At 42.9% G+C, this 20220-nt stretch overlaps 1 protein-coding gene across 2 annotated transcripts in view; it reads right to left on the reverse strand.

Annotated features, from left to right (window-relative positions):
• The window catches only part of LOC138657696 (transmembrane protein 17B-like), a 37562-nt gene that overhangs the window by 3316 nt on the left and 14026 nt on the right, over positions 1–20220 (reverse strand). Inside the window, exons 2-3 of one of the 2 annotated variants that reach the window (XM_069745392.1) lie at positions 13624–13727; positions 6906–7019 (exon numbers count right to left, since the gene is read on the reverse strand). In XM_069745392.1, the coding sequence (XP_069601493.1) occupies positions 6906–7019; positions 13624–13727 (218 nt within the window). The remainder of the gene's footprint in view (positions 1–6905; positions 7020–13623; positions 13728–20220) is intronic. The other variant, XM_069745393.1, reaches the window with a different exon arrangement.

Raw genomic sequence — 20220 nt, forward strand, 5'->3', positions numbered from 1 at the left:
GGATCCGGCTGCCATCTCCCACGTACCTTTAAGGAAGATCTCCGCCTTCCTGTCAAGAGGGTCTTTAAGGGACCCCATGTCCTCAAAAGGTAATGCTGCTTTCTTAGATGCCTTTGCCACTGCAGCATCTAATTTAGGGGCCTTGTCCCAGGTGTCCACAGCCGCATCCTCAAAGGGATACCTGTGTTTTAAAGCTGGTGGCAAAGAACCTTTCTTCTCCGGTTTTTTCCATTCCCGGAGAATCAGGTCTTGAATCTTATCATTCACCGGGAAGGATCTGCGTTTCTTGTGTTCCAAGCCGCTGAACATTAGCTCCTGACGGGAAAGCTGAGTCTTAGGCTCTTCCAGGCCCATCGTATTTCTGACCGACTTAACTAGTTTATCCACCCGGTCCAGAGGCAGACAGAATCGGCCAGATTCCTCTTCTGATGACGAGGAAGAGAGAATTGAGCCATAAGAAGCTTCGTCATCTTCCTCCGAAGAATCTGAGATCACCGAAGCTCTCTGTTTTGAACTTCCCGCCTGGGACAGAGACCGCAGGGATTCCTTAACTTCCATACGGATCATCTCCTTTAGACTAGCCGTAGAAGCAGATTCTTCCGCTACCTAGGGGAGGACAATAAGGGAGATCCATCTATCTAGCCTGATGTCACTCAACCCCTCCACTCCTGTAGACCTCACCGTCTGTTGTATACAGGAGGCGCACAATTTTTTAGGGTAAGAATCTGGTAAAGGGACTTCACACAGGGCACACTCCTTATGTTTCAACTTTGCACTTCTCTTCCCCTAGAATGACAAAGTATAAGGGGCCCGCGTCACTGAGTGAACATTCACGTAGATCACTTACCAGTGTACGCCAAAGAAAGAGGTACCGGAACACGAGGGGGCTCCTTGCCAGTCAAAGCTCTAGATCCTTGCCTGGACGAGCTTTTACGGCTGGACTGGTCACTTCTGATCTCCTTCCCTACGGCTTCCTGCCGCACTTTATCCAGAAGCTGAGGCTGCTGCTCACCATCATCTGCCATGATGAAGCTGTGGCCAAAAGCAGGGTTCTATCGCCAACACCTGCTTATATCCCCCTGTATTCCGGTCAGCAGGCCATCTGGCGTGCTCCCCATTGGCCCCTGATGATCAGGCTGCAGCTGGAGGTCAGCGGTGGTAATACAGAAAAACCGGCGTCCGGACCATGGGCGCCGCCATTTTGGAATGACCGCGCATGCACAGTCAACCCGTGAACCGGAAGCACCTACCGGCTCCACCCCCGGCGCCCCAGCGTTCCGGAAACGCTCAGTGAGCGATGCAGGATGCCAGGAATGCCCAGCAGTGCTCCGGACGGCGCTCCACTTCCGACGCCGCAACCACACCACCGCACCCCACCGCCGCCGCCCGACCCAGGAGGGGGGAAAGAACTCTTACCAACGCCGGCTTCTGGAGACAAGGAATCCTCCGGACCCTGCTCCCTGCTGCCAACGCCACTGACGTGCAATCCAGCCTGTACCACCGTGGCGTCTCCAGGACTCTCCGCACCGGTCGAGGTAGGAGACCCCCCCGCTACCAGATTCGACCGGCCGGCCTGGGCTCCTTACGAGATGAAATCTGTAGGATCCTGTCCCTCCAGGAACAGGAAACCAACTGATGCATAGGGAGAGGTACCGCCCTTTTGTATCTGTAGGTTTCCTGTTCCTGAAGGGCGGATCCCCTCTCTCATAGTGCTGTCATGGGAATCCGAATAAATATACGGATTACACACGGACCAACAGTGTGACTTGCGTTAAATACGCCAGACATCTCCAGACATCACCAGGTGCAAGGAATTGAGCCAAGCCCACAATCATGAATCTCAGACATGCTAATTAGCTCAAAAAGCCACACAGACATCCCGGAAGTCTGGTGCTCGCCTCCACAGAGTTCCAAGCAGCATGGCAAACATCATCAATGTTGATATGCTCCTCATCCTGGTCCAAGAAAGGCCTGAAATATGGGACCAGCGGGATCCCAACTACTCCAACCAGGCCAGGAAAGAGGCAGCTTGGAGGGCCATCTGTGGGTTACTATTCCCTGATTATGCCCAACGGCCACGTGCGGAGCAGACAAGTCTATGTAAGTACACTCATGTATTCACAAGATTTAACTTTAAAAGATGCTTTCCCTACATGATTACTTGAGCAATCCTTCTTATCTTTATATGTCATTTATGGCCTTATTTGTCATTTTCTAAAGCTGAGGAACATGCCAAAGTGTTTCTGGACATAGTTCATGTTGATCTTGCCCTGCTAAATATTTTCTTGGCCTCATACCCCGTCCAGAGGGTTGTTGTCCCTTGTCTTATTTTTACATAATTTTGAGCATTATTCTCATTATAGCACAAGTCATTTTCCTTTCCTATCCTAGCATCTTACCTAATGTATGTTTGCAAGAACAGGGTTCTCTCCCCTCTCTACCAGTCTGATACTGTCAAGTTATTACCTTTTGGCGATATATAGCCCTCTGCATGTAACCCCTTTATCATCTGACTCACCATGGAAATTATTGTGCTATAGCAACTTTTTGCTTAAAAAAATTACAAATATGTCTGACAACTGGACTAAGCTATGTTCAGAATGATATAGAACATTATTTGTGCCCTTGTAATTGCAGTGGATGATGTTATGACACGATGGCGCAGCATCCGGGACCAATACCGGCGGGGAAGACAGCAGCGGGCTAGGAGTGGGTCAGCAGCCCCACTGAAGAAGCGGAAGTATATATATTACGACAGTCTTTCCTTTTTGGATGCCAGTATGGATCTTAGGCAGTAAGTAAAAACCACTCTACACATTTGTAATGAAACTAAATCTTAGTCTTTTTTGTGGATTAGGGTTATGACATTGCAAATTCCATGTAAGGATGTGTCAATATAGTGCAAACAATAATGTAAACAAGCATAAATTCAAAAAGTGTCCTGGAGGAGAGAGGACCCTGGCCGCCAAGCATCCCAAGCTTCAACAAGGGATGGGTGAGAATGTAGTATGCGAGTTTAGAGATGTTCAGGCAGTGTTTTGTTGGATGGGTTGTTACTGCATGTTATCTGATTGTTTGAAGAGGTGGTTGTGCCTGGTTTTTGTGTAGCTTGAAATGGTATGCCACATTATGATGTGTCGTGATAGTGTTTGTTACATTTGTGGGGCTCTCCAAGACAAATCTTGTATATTCTTGTGTGAATATGAGATAATAGGGGAGTAGAGAAGGAGATGTTGTGCTGCTGTTTTTTTTTGTGTGTGTGTTAATATTGCACACCGATGTCTAATTAAACAATGTCAAAAGAATAATTTCCTTTTATTGTTTTCTTAACAGAACACAGTCAAACCTCACAGAGAGGGAAACCGGATCAGAATCAGACCCCATCATTGATCCTGTAAGTGTGGAGGAAGAGGTTGCAGGACCTTCTGTGGCTGCATCAGCATGCATCATTGAGGACCCATCAGCAGCATCATCACTGCAGGCAGCAGCAAGTGATGAAGATGCTGCACCACCACCCTCAGCAGCACATGATGTGGCAAGGCTTGTGGAACATGGCCACAGCAACAGCCCTACAGGCCCACTGGTGTCATCCCCACAGGCAGCTGGGCCTTTACGGAGATCCCGGCGAAGGAGAGAGCTTGAATGCAGAAGAAGTGATGTTGATGCTGGGGTCCTCAACTATTTGGCCAGGGCAGCCACAGATGATGGCGAGGAGGCCTTTGCCCGCAGCCTTGCCCGATACCTTAGACCCCTTCCCTGTGAGGTGAGGCTACGTGTGAGAGGGTGTATGCAAATCCTGATTGATTTAAGCACTCCTCCAAATAACCCCTATGAGGTTTTTGAATACCTGGAGCGAAGGCAGCTTGGCCAAACCAACCTCTTGCGCCTTCAATTCCCTCAACAGGAGCCAAATCAATCAGGATTTGCTGCAACCCCTCCCATCCCAAAATCTACAAAGGCCATTAGAGTACCAAATAACATAGTAACATAGTTGGTAAGGCCGAAAAAAGACATTTGTCCATCCAGTTCAGCCTATATTCCATCATGATAAATCCCCAGATCTACGTCCTTCTACAGAACCTAATAATTGCATGATACAATATTGTTCTGCTCCAGGAAGACATCCAGGCCTCTCTTGAACCCCTCGACTGAGTTCGCCATCACCACCTCCTCAGGCAAGCAATTCCAGATTCTCACTGCCCTAACCGTAAAGAATCCTCTTCTATGTTGGTGGAAAAACCTTCTCTCCTCCAGACGCAAAGAATGCCCCCTTGTGCCCGTCACCAAATGGCAGGCTTCATCCCCCAATCCCAATATGGCCACTTCTCCAGACCCAGTGATGTTGGCTGGTCCCAACCTGGGTTTGGACAACATGGCCATTTTGGGTTGGGGTATGATGCAAGGCAATCTGTACCTCAGCATGATGCACAGAGCCAAATTGGCTTATGGTCAACACACATCTGGCCAATATGGACAAGGCCAGTATTCTGGGCCACAAGCCACTGCATCCTCACAGGATGAACTGCCATCGGCCCAACAAAGGCCCCCAGACCAGGACCCAGAGCTGGCAACATCTCCCCCACCAACTTACAGGGATCTTTAATTTTGTTCTGTTTTTTGGTTTTTGTTTTGGTAGCTGGCTACCATGTTAATGTTGTGTTTTCTAAACATTTCCACTTTGTTGTGGATCCTTGGTATAAAGCAACCCATAAAAAAGGCTTATAAAAACCATATGGCTAAAATATGGTGTTAAAAACAAAAAAAAAAAAAAAAGTTGCAAAGATAGTAAAAAGTTTTCAAAAAAGCCAATTGATGTTTGTAGACTAATCATTTTTGCATCACACACATATTCAGAAAACAAACATATGGTCATTAAGTAAAAAAAACAGTACGTTTTCAGTGGTTGATAATATATTACAAAAACATATCTTTCACAAAAAAAAAAAAAAATCACAACTGAGAAACAGCATAATCTTGCCAGGGAGTAGAACCCTGAGGAGAAACAAAATAATTGGTCAATACATCCCTAACTTTGATACCAGAAAGGGGACGGCGTGGAGGTGGGCCATGTGGTGTTGGACTAATGATACTACGCAACATGTGTTCATCATTACCATCTGAGATGCAATCATGTATGCGGGTATAGTTGTGCAAAATTACTGATGCTTTGATTACTTCATTGACTGTAGCCTCACTGAGCTGCGTGGCAGTCTGTAGGACACGCCATTTGGCCACCATAATACCAAAGGCGCACTCCACCAGTCTGCGTGCCCTAGAAAGGCACAAATTAAATATCCTCCGACGGTGGTCCAGGTTGCGCCGGGGATAAGGCCTCATGACGTGTCTGGTGAGTTGGAAGGCCTCATCTCCAACCAAAAAAAAGGCAGTGCTTCTGCAGTGGAGCCTGGGAGTTGTTGTGGTGGTGGGAGTCTAACTGGTTTTCACGTAGCCGCCGACCCATTATAGACGAATTGAAGACCCTAGAGTCTCCAGTTCGTCCATGGGCCCCAATGTCTACAATTATAAACCTGTAGTTACTGTCAACTACAGCTAACAGAACTACAGAGAAAAACTGCTTATAGTTGTAGAATTGGGAGCCAGAGTTCGGCGGCTTACGTACCCTAATATGTTTCCCATCCACCGCTCCAATGCAGTTTGGGAAGTCACAATTGACCTTGAACCCACGGGCTATTTGGAGCCAATAAGCCTGTTTGGGCTCAGGCATCACAAGGTCCTTAAGTCTATCCCATATTTGGCGACAGGTTAACCGCACAATGCCAGAAATGGTGGAGCTGCCAATCAAAAATTCAAGGTGGAGACCCGCAAAGGACAATCCAGTGGACAGAAATCTGTAAGTGAAAAACACAAATTAGGTTTGTTTCAAGAGTGCACACAAAACATGAATAAGCACAATCATATTTGCATTTGTGGGCTACTAAATTAACACTGAAAAGGGAAAAATGGCCTTAAGGTGCTGAAATATAACAGTTACGTCACGTTGTCACATCTGCTTTGGCCTTAATGTACACATATTATGGGTAAAAATTTAAAAAAGAAGAAAAATTTAGAAAAAAAGAACATACAGTATGTGAGGATGGAGAATACATACCGTAACGTGAGGAGAAGACGCTCCTCAGCAGAGATGGCTTTGCGCAGCCTTGTGTCCTGAAATGTTATTCCTGGGCGTAATATCTCCAACAATCTGTCAAAGGTTTGTATAGACATGCGACAGTAGAGATAAAACTTGTCTGGATGTTCCCGCAGAGCTGTATATAGCCGATGAAAATGGCCTTTAGTGACGCGTTTAGTCAGAAGAGGATGCACCCACATTCTTCTGCTCCTCCTTCGCGGATCCACAATCACAGGGTATGGGTGCCCAAACAGACGAGACAATAGCCAGTTAAACAAAACACGCTGCGTTGGGGTGAAGTGCAGGAGGTCAGACATGGTCCAAATGTTACAACAACACTCCAACAGTTGCAAAACCACAAAATGACCATATGGGAGTGAGACACCTGTTGTAGAGGCCTTAAATAGAGTTGATGAGGGGAATTTAAATCAATTTCAGCCGCCAAAACCGTTATATGTCCATTTTGTCAGGTTGCGTGAAAAATACGCATTACGGTGGGCATACGGATTACATACGCAACATTACATGCGCAAAATACGCGACCACACCTTGCCTACGGAGTTCTTACGGACCACCGTATTTCTAATTTTGGAGCGTATTACGGCCATAAAATACGGACCGTATTTTTCAACGCCGAGTGTGAGGCCGGCCTTAGAGTGATTGCTATACATGATTGCTACACATATAACATTTCTACTACTTCTATTACTTATCCAAGCCTTGTTTCATCAATCAATGCTACACATGTGCCTGTGATCCCCCACATATAACTTACCTTCTCTTGCAAATTTCCAATGTATCCCAGGTAGAGTCTCAGACTTTCTGTTATTGTGAGAATGGTGACAGCTGCTATTAGGAGGTATTGATAGTAAGCAGGCAGCAAGTGATACTGTAAAGACAGGAATTCAGAAGCTGACATTTTCAATTACGGTATATAATTGATGTCTTTACAACTTATAATTATTCCTCCTGACTCCAGGTCTACAAACTCTACTTTTAACAAGTTGTTTCGAATATAAACTTTGTATGCAACTTTTCAGGAAATATTCACAAACTGATCATTTCTTTTGGAATTTTGATATTGTGAATCGTAATTGGGCAGATGTTTATATACACCAAGTTGACTTTGCCTTTAAATATCTTGGAAAAGTTGAATTATGTCTTTGCTTTAAATGAGGAACTACTGAGATTGACAGCCAATTGGAGATATATATATATATATATATATATATATATATATATATATATATATATATATATATATATATATATATATATATATATATATATATATATATATATATATATCTCATCATTTTAGGGCCCATTTGCCTCTTTGGTTGACATTATTTGACAAAAACAAATCGGTCAAGGTAACAAAGAATTATGCCAAAAGTGCCAAATTAATCTTTGAGATAATTAGATGCAACTATAAACACCATGGGACCATGCAGGGTGGGGATGTGATTTGGTGCAACAAACAAATGAATCAAAGGACCATGTGAATATGGTGGAGGAAACAAAGACAGAAGTATTAATATCAGCAGTAAACTCTCTAATATCAACATGACCTGAAAGTTTGCTCAGCAAGTAAGAAGTCAGGGTACAGTTTATAACTGCACATAGGGCAAGATCGTTAACCCCGTACTGACATACTGCCAGGGACTGATAATTACGTCATCGCGATCGCCTGAGCACATGGGCGATCGCCACCGGGTGTCAGCTGATTCTGACAGCTGACACTCAGCACTTTAACCTCCTAAATGCTGCGTTTGGGAGCTGGCAGAGGGCTGACAGCCCCTCTCCCATTGGATCGGAGACCCTGCGGCGTGACGCGGGGTCTTGATTGTTGCCATGGTGCCCAAATGTCGTCAGTGCATGATCAGCAACTGTCTGTCAGTACAGAGCTGACAGTTTGCATAGTATGGGGATTTTGCTGCATCCTCAGGCTGTATAAGCAATCAGCCTGCAAAAGATGATAGTCCCATAGTGGGACAAAGTGGAAAAAAAAAAAAAAAATTGTATATATAAGAAAAAAGGCAGCACTCCTCCTCTTCAAGTGAAAATCTGGCTTTTAATTCAGACCTTAATTCAGGCTTGAGAAAGGCTCATCCAGAGCCAAAACATCGCCTGCCATGTGGGTCTGAATTAAAACACAGATTTTCACTTGAAGAAAAAGGAGTGCTGCCTTATTTTTTCTTGTTTTTGGAGTATATATATATACATATATATACATATATATACATATATATACATATATATACATATATATACATATATATACATATATATACATATATATACATATATATACATATATATATACATACATACATACATACATATATATATACATACATACATACATATATACACATACATACATATATACACATACATACATACATACATACATACAGTACAGACCGAAAGACTCAAAATACCTCATCTAAAGATTTTTCTGTATGTTCATGACAATGAAAATTGTACATTCACACTGAAGGCATCAAGACTATGAATTAACACATGTGGAATTATATACTTAAAGTGTGAAACAACTGAAAATATGTGTTATATTCTAGGTTCTTGAAAGTAGCCACCTTTTGCTTTGATGACTGCTTTGCACACTCTTGACATTCTCTTGATGAGCTTCAAGAGGTAGTCACCGGAAATGGTTTTCACTTGACAGGTGTGCCCTGTCACGTTTAATAAGTGGGATTTCTTGCCTTACACATAAAAGTACACATATTTGGTATCGTTGTATCCGCAACGACCCGACCTATAAACCTGTCACTCTAGTTCACTAAAGGGGTTAACATTATAAAAAAAAGTAAAACAAGACAAAATGCAATGCTTTATCATCATACCGCCAAGCAAAAAGTGGAATAAAACGCAATAAAAAAAAAAAAGACGGATATAAATAAACATGGTACCACTGTTATACGTCATTTTGTTCCACAAAAACCAAGCCACCATATATGAGTAGGTCCTTCAGCAGAAAAATAAAAAAAGTTATAGGTCTCAGAATAAAAGCGATGCAAAAATAATTTTTTCTATAATATAGTATTTATTGTATATAAGCACCAGAACAGGGAAAAAAAAAGAAGATATAAATGAGGTATTGCTGTAATCGTACTGACCCCAAAAATAAAACTGCCTTATTCATTTTACCACACATGGACCAGCATAACCCCCCCCCAAAAAAAAAAAAAAAATTATAAATTCCTAAATTGCTGCTATTTGTTCATTCTGCCTCCCAAAAATTGGATCAATCGATCAAAAAATGTCACGTGCCTGAAAATGGTACCAATAAAAACATTAACTCATCTCTCAAAAAACAAGCCCTCACATGACTGTGGGACAAAATATGGAAAAATTATAGCTCTCAAAATGTGGTGATGCAAAAACTACTTTTTGCAATAAGAAGCGTCTTTTAGTATGTGACAGAAGCCAAGCATAAAATCCTGATATAAATCTGGTATTGCCGAAATCACACAGACCAGAAGAATAAAGTTGCCTAATCACATATACCGCACGAGGAACGGCGTAAAATAAAAAATAAAACCAATTCATCTGCTGTAAAAATTTTTCATTCTGTCTCTCAAAGATCGCAGTAAGGCTCGGCGCACATTTATCCTGCGCTCTGCGCTGAGCGCTTGCATCAGGGTTTCCATGTAAATCTCTGAAATACGCGATTCAGATGGAACCTCTGGCGGAAGATTCCCTATAATGAGGCAGATGGAGGCACTATGGACACCGTCGGACCTGTGATCCGGCAGTGTCCATCTTTATAGGATTGCATAAAAATGCCGTCAGCCACAGTTTTGTGCACTTCTGAAAAGAAGAATAACCACTGAACAGAGGCCAGACGGAGTCCAGAGTAACTCTGCTGCCTCATTATAGTGAATGGATCTCTCAGGGGTTTCTTCTGAATCACATCACTCAGAGATTTAGATATAAACCCCAAAGTAAGTGGTCAGCGTAGAACGCCTGATAAATGTGATCCGAAATGTTATGTAATATGATCTCAATAAAAGCTTCAAGTCCATCCACAAAAAAAAAAAAAAAAGCAAGCCCTCAATCAGGTCTGTCATCTGTTGATTGAAATATAGGGGGCTTTCATTTTACTGGTGGAACAAAGGCTCTAGAAAAGCAAAATGACTTCTCACCTGCCAAAAGAAATTCAACATATTCTCCGCTCTCCAATCCAAATACCCCCCTCCCTTCTGAGCCCCACAATGTACCTAAACCACATTGTGTCCACGTTTGGCATTTCTGAAGTGACGAGAGTCTTCCTAACTTATGGGTGCATGCCTCCAGAAGCACGAGTTGGGCATAACGTGCTGGTGACTGCAACGTGCTGGTCACTACAGCGGCAGTTTGCAATTTTCACTCGGCAACATTCATTGCTGCTTGTTTCTGGGAAATACCCATGGAGTCAAAATCATCACTACACCTGTAGATAAATTCCACAAGGAGTATAGTTTCCAAAATGGAGTCACTTGAGGGGGATTCTGCTCTTCTAGCAATTAGGGGCTCTGTATATGGAGTCTGCAAACTGTTCTAGGAACATCTGTGCTCCAGGAGGCAAATATCGCTCTGTTCCTCCAGAGTCTCTCCGTATGGCTAAGTAATACTGTACAGCCACATATGGGGTATTGCCACGTTCAGTAGAAATTGTGGGACAAATTTTGGTGCCATTTTTACCAACTTAGGCCGGCGTCACACTTAGGCTACTTTCACACTAGCGTTAACTGCAATCCGTCACAAGGCGTCGTTTTGCAGAAAAAAACGCATCCTGCAAAAGTGCTTGCAGGATGCGTTTTTTCCCCATAGACTTGTATTGACGACGCATTGCGACGGATTGCCACACGTCGCATCCGTCGTGCAACAGATGCGTCGTGCTTTGGCGGACCGTCGGGTGCAAAAAACGCTACATGTAACATTTTTTGCTCCTGACGGACCGCTTTTTCCGACCGCGCATGCGCGGCCGGAACTCCGCCCCACCTCCCAATGGGGCAGCGGATGCGCCGGAAAAATGCATCCGCTGCCTCCGTTGTGCAGTGCGTTAAACGCTAGCGTCGGAATCTCTGCCCGACGCATTGCGACGGGGAGATTCCGACGCTAGTGTGAAAGTAGCCTTAGCGTAGGGAAATACAGGGCGATTTTTACAGGCATAATACGCAGAAAAGTTCCTGAACAGTGATCTGTATTCAACACGAGGATGCAATTTTTTTTCTCTAAAAATTATCTGTGTGTCATCCGTATGGCGAGATTTTCTCGCCGGCTTGCAAAATTAATATAAATTTATATATATATATATATATATATATATATATATATATATATATATACATACATACATACATACATACATACATACATACATACATACATATATATATTCAGTGAAATATTATATTTCATACAGCGCTAGATAGCTTAAAAGCCGGTAATTCAATTGCCGACTTTTGCTATCTCCTTATCAAACCCGACAGGATATGAGACATGGTTTACATACAGTAAACCATTTCATCTCCCTTATTTTTTTTACATATTCCTCACTACTAATGTTAGAAGTGTGTGCAAAATTTGGGGGCTCTAGGTGTTAAAATAAAGGGTTAAGTCACGGAAAAAAAACTGGCGTGGGCTCCCACGCAATTTTCTCCGCCAGAGTGGTAAAGCCAGTGACAGAGCAGATATTAATAGCCTAGAGAGGGACCATGGTTATAGGCCCCCCGGCTAAAAACATCTGCCCCCAGCCACCCCAGAAAAGGCACATCTAAGATGCAACTATTTTGGCACTTAGCCACTCTCTTCCCAGTCCCCTGTAGTGGTGGGATATGGGGTAATAAAGGGTTAATGTCACCTTGCTAATGTAAGCAGACATTAAGCCTGGTTAATAATGAAGAGGTGTCAACAAGACACCTATCCATTATTAATCCAATAGTAGTAACGGGTTAATAATACACAAACATTATGAATAAAGTATTTTAATGAAAAATACACACATGGGGTTTTAAAATCTTTATTGTACGCTTAATCCATTCTAGATCAGTTTTTATAGTTGATATGATAACCCCACTGCAATTTTGTGAAAGGAAGTTGTTAATCCAGACTTTATTCAGGCTAACAAAAGGCCTTTGCAATCAAAATATGCTCCCTACTTTCCAAACCGCCTCCCTGTTGCACATCGTCAGTTACTAATGGGCACCTTGCAGTTTGAATAGAACTGGTCTATTTGTCATTTAGAGAATGGAAATACTATTTTAGGCTGGTTTCACACGTCAGTGGCTCCGGTACGTGAGGTGACAGTTTCCTCACGTACCGGAGCCACTGACACACAGACACAGTGAAATCTGTGCAGATGTCATTGATTTTTTGCGGACCGTGTCTCCGTGTGCCAAACACGGAGACATGTCAGTGTTCGTGGGAGCGCACGGATTACACGGACCCATTAAAGTCAATGGGCCAGTGTAAAACACGTACCGCACACGGACGTTGTCCGTGTGCCGTGAAGGAGACAGCGCTACTGTAAGCGCTGTCACCCCCACATAGTGCTGAAGCCGCGATTCATATCTTCCCTGCAGCAGTGTTTGCTGTAGAGAAGATATGAATAATCGTGTTTAAAATAAAGATCCATGACCCCACCCCCTGTGCGCCCCCCCGCTGTTATTAAAATACTCACCCGGCTCCCTCGCTGGCTGGCACTGCTTCCTGTCCTGGCCGCACCTTCTACTCTATGAGAGGTCACGTGGGGCCGCCCATTACAATCATGAATATGCGGCTCCACCTCCCATTGGGGTGGAGCCGCATATTCATTACTGTAAATGAGCGGCCCCACGTGACCGCTCATACAGTAGAAGGTGCGGCCAGGGCAGGAAGCAGCGCCAGCCAGCGAGGGAGCCGGGTGAGTATTTTAAGAACAGCGGGCGGGCGCACAGGGGGTGGGAGGAGGGTGGGCATATGGATGTTTATTTTAAACACGATTATTCATATCTTCTCTACAGCAAACGCTGCTGCAGGGAAGATATGAATCGCGGCTTCAGCACCAGATGCAGGGGACAGTGCTAAACTTTAGCGCTGTCTCCTGCACAGTGCGTGTGGTACCCAGTGGGCACACGGGCGGCACACGTGTACCACACTGATGTGCCACAGAAACGCACTGGCACACGGATAATTCCAGTACCGGAATTATCTGGACGTGTGAGACTGCCCTCAAAGAGTCACTGACTATTCCAAAAGGCCAAGAGTATATTAAGAGGATCTGCAGAATATTTATATTTTAATGACCTTGGTGATCTCCAAGAGATATTGTACCTTCCTTGATGAACTGATGCACGTTTTATTCGTTTCACAAATACCTATATGTTTTGCACTTAAATATTGTTGGCTGCAAAAGTATGATGACTTTTCTTCATTATCTGTTATTTGTAGGTATGTGGCTGTTTATATTCAGGAAATAAAAATAAATAAGTCTACTGTATCCTCACCTTCAGCTCCAGCATGATGACCTCAGAAATAAACCATATAGGAAAGAAAAGCACATTAAAATACAAGGCCATCTGTAGTGGAAGACTTGACACCACTTCATGTCCTGCAGAAACACAAGAAGCAGGGATTATTAGGCCGGGGACACACACAACGTATAAAAAAAACGGTCTGTTTTTGACGGACGAGAATCGCACAAATGTTCCCAAAACAGTGATCCGTGTGCAGTGCGAGGATGCGATTTTCTCGCATCAAATGATCCGTGTGACATCCGTGTGGCATCCGTATGGTGAGATTTTCTCACACACTTGCAAAATGAGCAAATAATGGCTGAGCCATTCCTGTCACCTGCCCAATGCCTGAGAATTTCTCGCAAGTCACACTGATGGTCCATGTGCTGTGCTATTTTTTCTCACCCCCATAGACTTTCATTGGCGATTCTCGGCCGAGAAACGCTGACAATCGCAGCATGCTGCGATTTCACTCGGATCCTGAATACGGCCGAGAAAATATCGGATGATGGGAGCTGCCCCATAGATTAACATTGGGACGAGTGCTATGCGATTTTTTATCGCATTGCACTCGTCCGTATTACGGTCTAGTGTGACCCCGGCCTTAGGCTAAGTTCACACTGGGCGTTTTTGCTGCGGGTTTTTTTATGCTAATTTTCAGCTGCGTTTTACAGTAACAGCAAAGCCTATGAGATTTCAGAATTCTCATGCACACATTTATTTTTTTGTTGTGATCAGGATTTTGTGCTTTGCATGTTTTTTTGGACATGGGGCATGTCGCTTATTTCAGCATTTTTCACCCATTGACTTGAATGGGTGGCGAAAAAATGCTGAAAAAAAAAAAAAAAAACCACACCATAAATGCACGTATCAAGTTTTGCCTCGTTTTTTTGTGCCAAAATCAGATTCTATACAATGGGACTTTTTTTGTCAACACTAAACTTAACCCCTTTACCCCCAAGGGTGGTTTGCACGTTAATGACCGGGACAATTTTTACAATTCTGACCACTGTCCCTTTATGAGGTTACAGTTAAATCTACTCAGGCATTCATGCAGAGGAACAATTACACTGTTCTGGAATGGCCATCCCAGTCCCCAGACCTGAATATCATTGAACATCTGTAGGATCATTTAAAGAGGGCTGTCCATGCTCGGCGACCATCAAACTTAACTGAACTGGAATTGTTTTGTAAAGAGGAATGGTCAAAAATACCTTCATCCAGGATCCAGGAACTCATTAAAAGCGACAAGAAGCTGTTATTTTTGCAAAAAGAGGATCTACTAAATATTAATGTCACTTTTCTGGTGGGGTGCCAATACTTATGCGCCTGTCAAATTTTGTTTGAATGCAGATTGCACATTTTCTGTTAGTACAATAAACCTCATTTCAAGGCAGAAACATTACTGTGTCCAACAGTTATTAGATATATGAAACTGAAATAGCTGTTGCAAAAAAAACAATTTTTATAAAAAACATTAAGCTTAAGATTAATAGGGGTGCCCAAACTTTTTCATATAACTGTATAACTCTGGAATGCTTCAACGGATCCCGGTGATTCTGACACTGTTTTCTCTTGACATATTGTACTTCACGATAGTGGTAAAATTTCTTTGATATTACCTGCATTTAATTTGTGAAAAAAAAACAGAAATTTGGCAAAAATTTTGAAAATTTCGCAATTTTCCATCTTTGAATTTTTATGCAATTAAATCACAGAGATGTCACACAAAATACTTAAAGTAACATTTCCCACATGTCAACTTACATCAGCACAATTTTGGAACCCAAATTTTTTTTTGTTAGGGCGTTATAAGGGTTAAAAGTTGACCAGCAATTTCTAATTTTTACAACACCATTAATTTAGAGACTACATCACATTTGAAGTCACTTTGAGGGGTCTATACGATAGAAAATGCCCAAGTGTGACACCATTCTAAAAACTGCACCCCTCAAGGTGCTCAAAACCACATTCAAGAAGTTTATTAACCCTTCAGGTATTTCACAGGAATTTTTGGAATGTTTAAATAAAAATGAACATTTAACTTTTTTTTTTTTTTTTTTCCACAAAAAAAAAAAATGTATTTCAGCTCCAATTTGTTTTATTTTACCAAGGGTAACAGGAGAAAATAGACGCCAAAAGTGTTGTCCAATTTGTCCTGAGTATGTGGATACCCCATATGTGGGGGGGGGGGGGGAACCACTGTTTGGGCACACAGGAGAGCTCGGAAGGGAAGGAGCACCGTTTTACTTTTTCAACGCAGAATTGGCTGGAATTGAGATTGGACACCATGTCATGTTTGGAGAGCCCCTGATGTGCCTAAACAGTGGAAACCCCCCCAATTATAACTGAAACCCTAATCCAAACACTCCCCTAACCCTAATCCCAACAGTAACCCTAACCACACCCCTAACCCTGACACACCCCTAACCCTAATCCCAACCCTATTCCCAACCGTAAATGTAATCCTAACCCTAAGGCCGGGGACACACACAACGTATTAAAAAACGGTCCGTTTTTGACGGACGAGAATCGCACAAATGTTACCAAAACAGTGATCCGTGTGCAGTGCAAGGATGCGATTTTCTCGCATCAAATGATCCGTATGACATCCGTGTGACATCCGTATGGCGAGATTTTCTCACACACTTGCAAAATGAGCAAATAATGGCTGAGCCTTTCCTGTCACCTGCCCAATGCCTGAGAATTTCTCGCAAGTCACACTGATGGTCCGTGTGCTGTGCTATTTTTTCTCACCCCCATAGACTTTCATTGGCGATTCTCGGCCGAGATACGCGGACAATCGCAGCATGCTGCGATTTCACTCGGATCCTGAATACGGCCGAGAAAATATCGGATGATGGGAGCTGCCCCATAGATTAACATTGGGACGAGTGCTATGCGTTTTTTTATCGCATTGCACTCGTCCGTATTACGGTCTAGTGTGACCCCGGCCTAACCCTAACTTTAGCCTCAACCCTAACCCTAGCCCTAACCCTAACGGGAAAATGGAAATAAATAATTTTTTTAAATATTTTAATTAAATAAGGGGTGATGAAGGGGGATTTGATTTACTATTTATAGCGGTTTTCTAGCGGATTTTTATGATTGGCAGCCATCACACTCTAAAAGACGCTTTTCATTGCAAAAAAAATATTTTTTGCGTTACCACATTTTGAGAGCTATAATTTTTCCATATTTCGGTCCACAGAGTCATGTGAGGTCTTGATTTTTGCGGGATGAGTTGACGTTTTTATTGGTAACATTTTTGGGCACGTGACATTTTTTGATCGCTTTTTATTACGATTTTTGTGAGGCAGAATGACCAAAAACCAGCTATTCATGAATTTCTTTTGGGGGGGGAGGTGACGTTTATACCGTTCCGCGTTTGGTAAAATGGATAAATCAGCTTTATTCTTCGGGTCAGTACGATTACAGCGATACCTCATTTGTATCATTTTTTTTATGTTTTGGCGCTTTTATACGATAAAAACTCTTTTATAGAAAAAAAAATAATTATTTTTGCATCGCTTTATTCTGAGGACTAACTTTTCATTTTTTCGCTGATGATGCTGTATGGCAGCTAGTTTTTTTGTGGGACAAGATGACGTTTTCAGCAGTACCATGGTTATTTATATCCGTCTTTTTGATCGCGTGTTATTCCACTTTTTGTTTGGCGGTATGATAATAGAGCGTTGTTTTTTGTCTCTTTTTTTACGGTGTTCACTGAAGGGGTTAACTAGTGGGACAGTTTTATAGGTCGGATTACATTTCAAAAACCTGACCGGCACATCCAAACATAGACTAAGTGTGAACAGGTGCTGAACCTAAAGTCGCCAACTCGTATATAGTTAAGTAAATAAGGCAGCACACTGCAGCGCTGAAACATGCAAACTTGAAACACGAAATTTGAACCGCATTACTGCACTAGAAATATGAAAAATGAGAGCGTTTAGCGCATAAAAATGGCCAATTTTATGTGTACCTGGTAGCCCCTTTACGGCATCTCTCTTATACCAGGTCCTACGCTTGCCTTACCTCGCTGAGAATAAACGTCTCCATCTGAATGGGTACATGTGAAACCTCTTCCTAGACTAAAATTCTCTCTCTCTCTCTCTCTCTCTCTCTCTCTCTCTGTGGAGGGGTATTGGACCTGCTGTAATTAAAACACCTGTGGCTAGGAGGCGGAGTGCACGATCAGAAGGCTAAAGAATACATTTCAAAAAACCTGACCGGCACATCCAAACATAGACTAAGTGTGAACAGGTGCTGAACCTAGAGTCGCCAACTCGTATATAGTTAAGTAAATAAGGCAGCACACTGCAGCGCTAGAACATACAAACTTGAAAAACGAAATTTGAACTGCATTACTGCACTAGAAATATGAAAAATGAGAGCGTTTAGCGCATAAAAATGGCCAATTTTATGTGTACCTGGTAGCCCCTTAGTTTTATAGGTCAGGTCACTACGGACGCAGCGATACTAAATATGTGTACTTTTATTGTTTTTTTTATTTAGATAAATACATTCCTTTATTGGAACAATATATTTATTATTATTATTTAGGACTTTCCCTCGAAAGCCTCCTCCCTGCAGGACCCAAATGCAGCCCCGTGGCCATTTTGGATCTGGAGCCTGCAGGGAGAGGAAGGTAAAAGACCCTCGGAGCAACACGATCACATCGCGTTGCTCCGTGGGTCTCAGGGAAGCACGCAGGGAGCCCCTTCCCTGCGCAATGCTTTCCTATATTGCCGGAACACTGCGACCATGTGCTGGGCAGTGTGCTGGGGGTTAATGTGTCGGGGGCGGTCCGTGACCGCTCCTGGCACATAGCTGACACCCGGCTGCGATCAGCCGTGCTCCCCCCATGAGCGCGGCTGATCGCACTGGACGTACTATTCCGTCCTTGGGAAGTAGGGCCCACCCCACATGGGTGGAATAGTACGTCCAGTGGTAGAAAGGGGTTAGTCAGCATGCACAAGAGACAAATCTAGCATGCCAGAAACACAGCAAAAAAAAAAAAAAAAAACCCACAAGAAAAACCTGCTTTTTTTCCTGCAGCTTCTTTCAGGCCAAGAGATCAGGTTTTGCTACGGAAAAAAAATACCGGATTACTCACCGGTAATGCTCTTTTATAGAGCCCACGACAGCACCCACTAGAGAGAGGGGATCCGCCCCTAGGAACAGGAAACCTACAGAGAGATAAAAGGGGCGGCCCCCCCTCGCTCCTCAGTTGTTTTACAGAGAATAGGAGGAACCGCCGCCAGGTTTTAGTTAACAGGTTCAGGTATATCTATATATATATATATATATATATATATATATATATATATATATATATATATATATATATACACACACATATTTACAACCTTATGCTACTTTCTTCTAATATTTACACCTCACCAAAGAAGCACCACGTGCGACTATATACAGAAAAGGGAGGGATGTGAAAGGGTGCTGTCGTGGGCTCTATAAAAGAGCATTACCAGTGAGTAATCCGGTATTTTCTATTCGCCACGACAGCACCCACTAGAGAGAATTTCAGAGACTATAGACTGGGTGGGTTTACTGAGTCAAGGACCGATACCCCAAAAGTCAGATCAGAAGCAGAAGATAGATCTAATCTATAATGTTTATAGAAGGTATTAGGTGAAGACCAAGTTGCAGCCTTACATATAAAGGTCTATTGGCACATTCGCCCTTTCTGCCCAGGAAGTCGACAAGGCTCTTGTAGAGTGTGCTCTTATATGCATTGGAGGATCTCTACCTCCAGCTTTATACGCCAAGATTATGGCCTCTCTGATCCAGTGAGATAATGTGTTCTTTGTCACTCTGGTACCTTTGGTTTTACCCTGGAAAGACACAAAGAGAGCCCTACTCTTCCTCCAGTCCCTGGTTCTCTCTAAATAGGCTAGCACAATCCTTTTTACATCTAGAGTATGAAGTTTTACTTCTTCTGGAGTTGAGTGGTTCTCATAAAAGGTAGGTAACAAGATCTCCTGGGCTCTATGAAAAGTAGTGGCTACTTTAGGAAGATAACAAGGGTCTGTTTTCAAAATTATCCTATCTGATGTTACAGATAAAAAAGGGAGGATCTATAGATAATGCATGGAGATCACTCACTCTTCTAGCAGAAACTAATGCCACTAACAATACCGTTTTCAAAGAAATATTTTTTAGTGAGGCTGTATGGAGAGGCTCAAACGGTGGCTGTGTCAATGCTTCCAGGACTATGGATAAATCCCACTGAGGAACCTGCGGTATGCTAATTGGTCTTGAACGCTCACAGGCAGATATAAATCGGGATATCCACCTATTACCCGCAACATCATAATTAAAAAGAGCTCCTAAAGCTGAAACCTGGACCTTCAGAGTGCTTACGGAGAGTCCTAATTCCAAACCTCTTTGTAGAAATTCCAACACTGGAAATATAGGAACTTCAGATGAAAGTTGTGCAGTATGGAATTGAAGAAATTTTCTCCAAATTCTAACATAAATTCTAGTAGTTGAAGGTTTTCTACTCTTCATAAGAGTGTTAATTAACCCACTAGAAAACCCCCTTATACTTAGTAACTGCCTCTCAAA

This window comes from Ranitomeya imitator, chromosome 1, assembly GCF_032444005.1.
Source record: "Ranitomeya imitator isolate aRanImi1 chromosome 1, aRanImi1.pri, whole genome shotgun sequence".
Classification (NCBI taxonomy): Eukaryota; Metazoa; Chordata; class Amphibia; order Anura; family Dendrobatidae; genus Ranitomeya; species Ranitomeya imitator.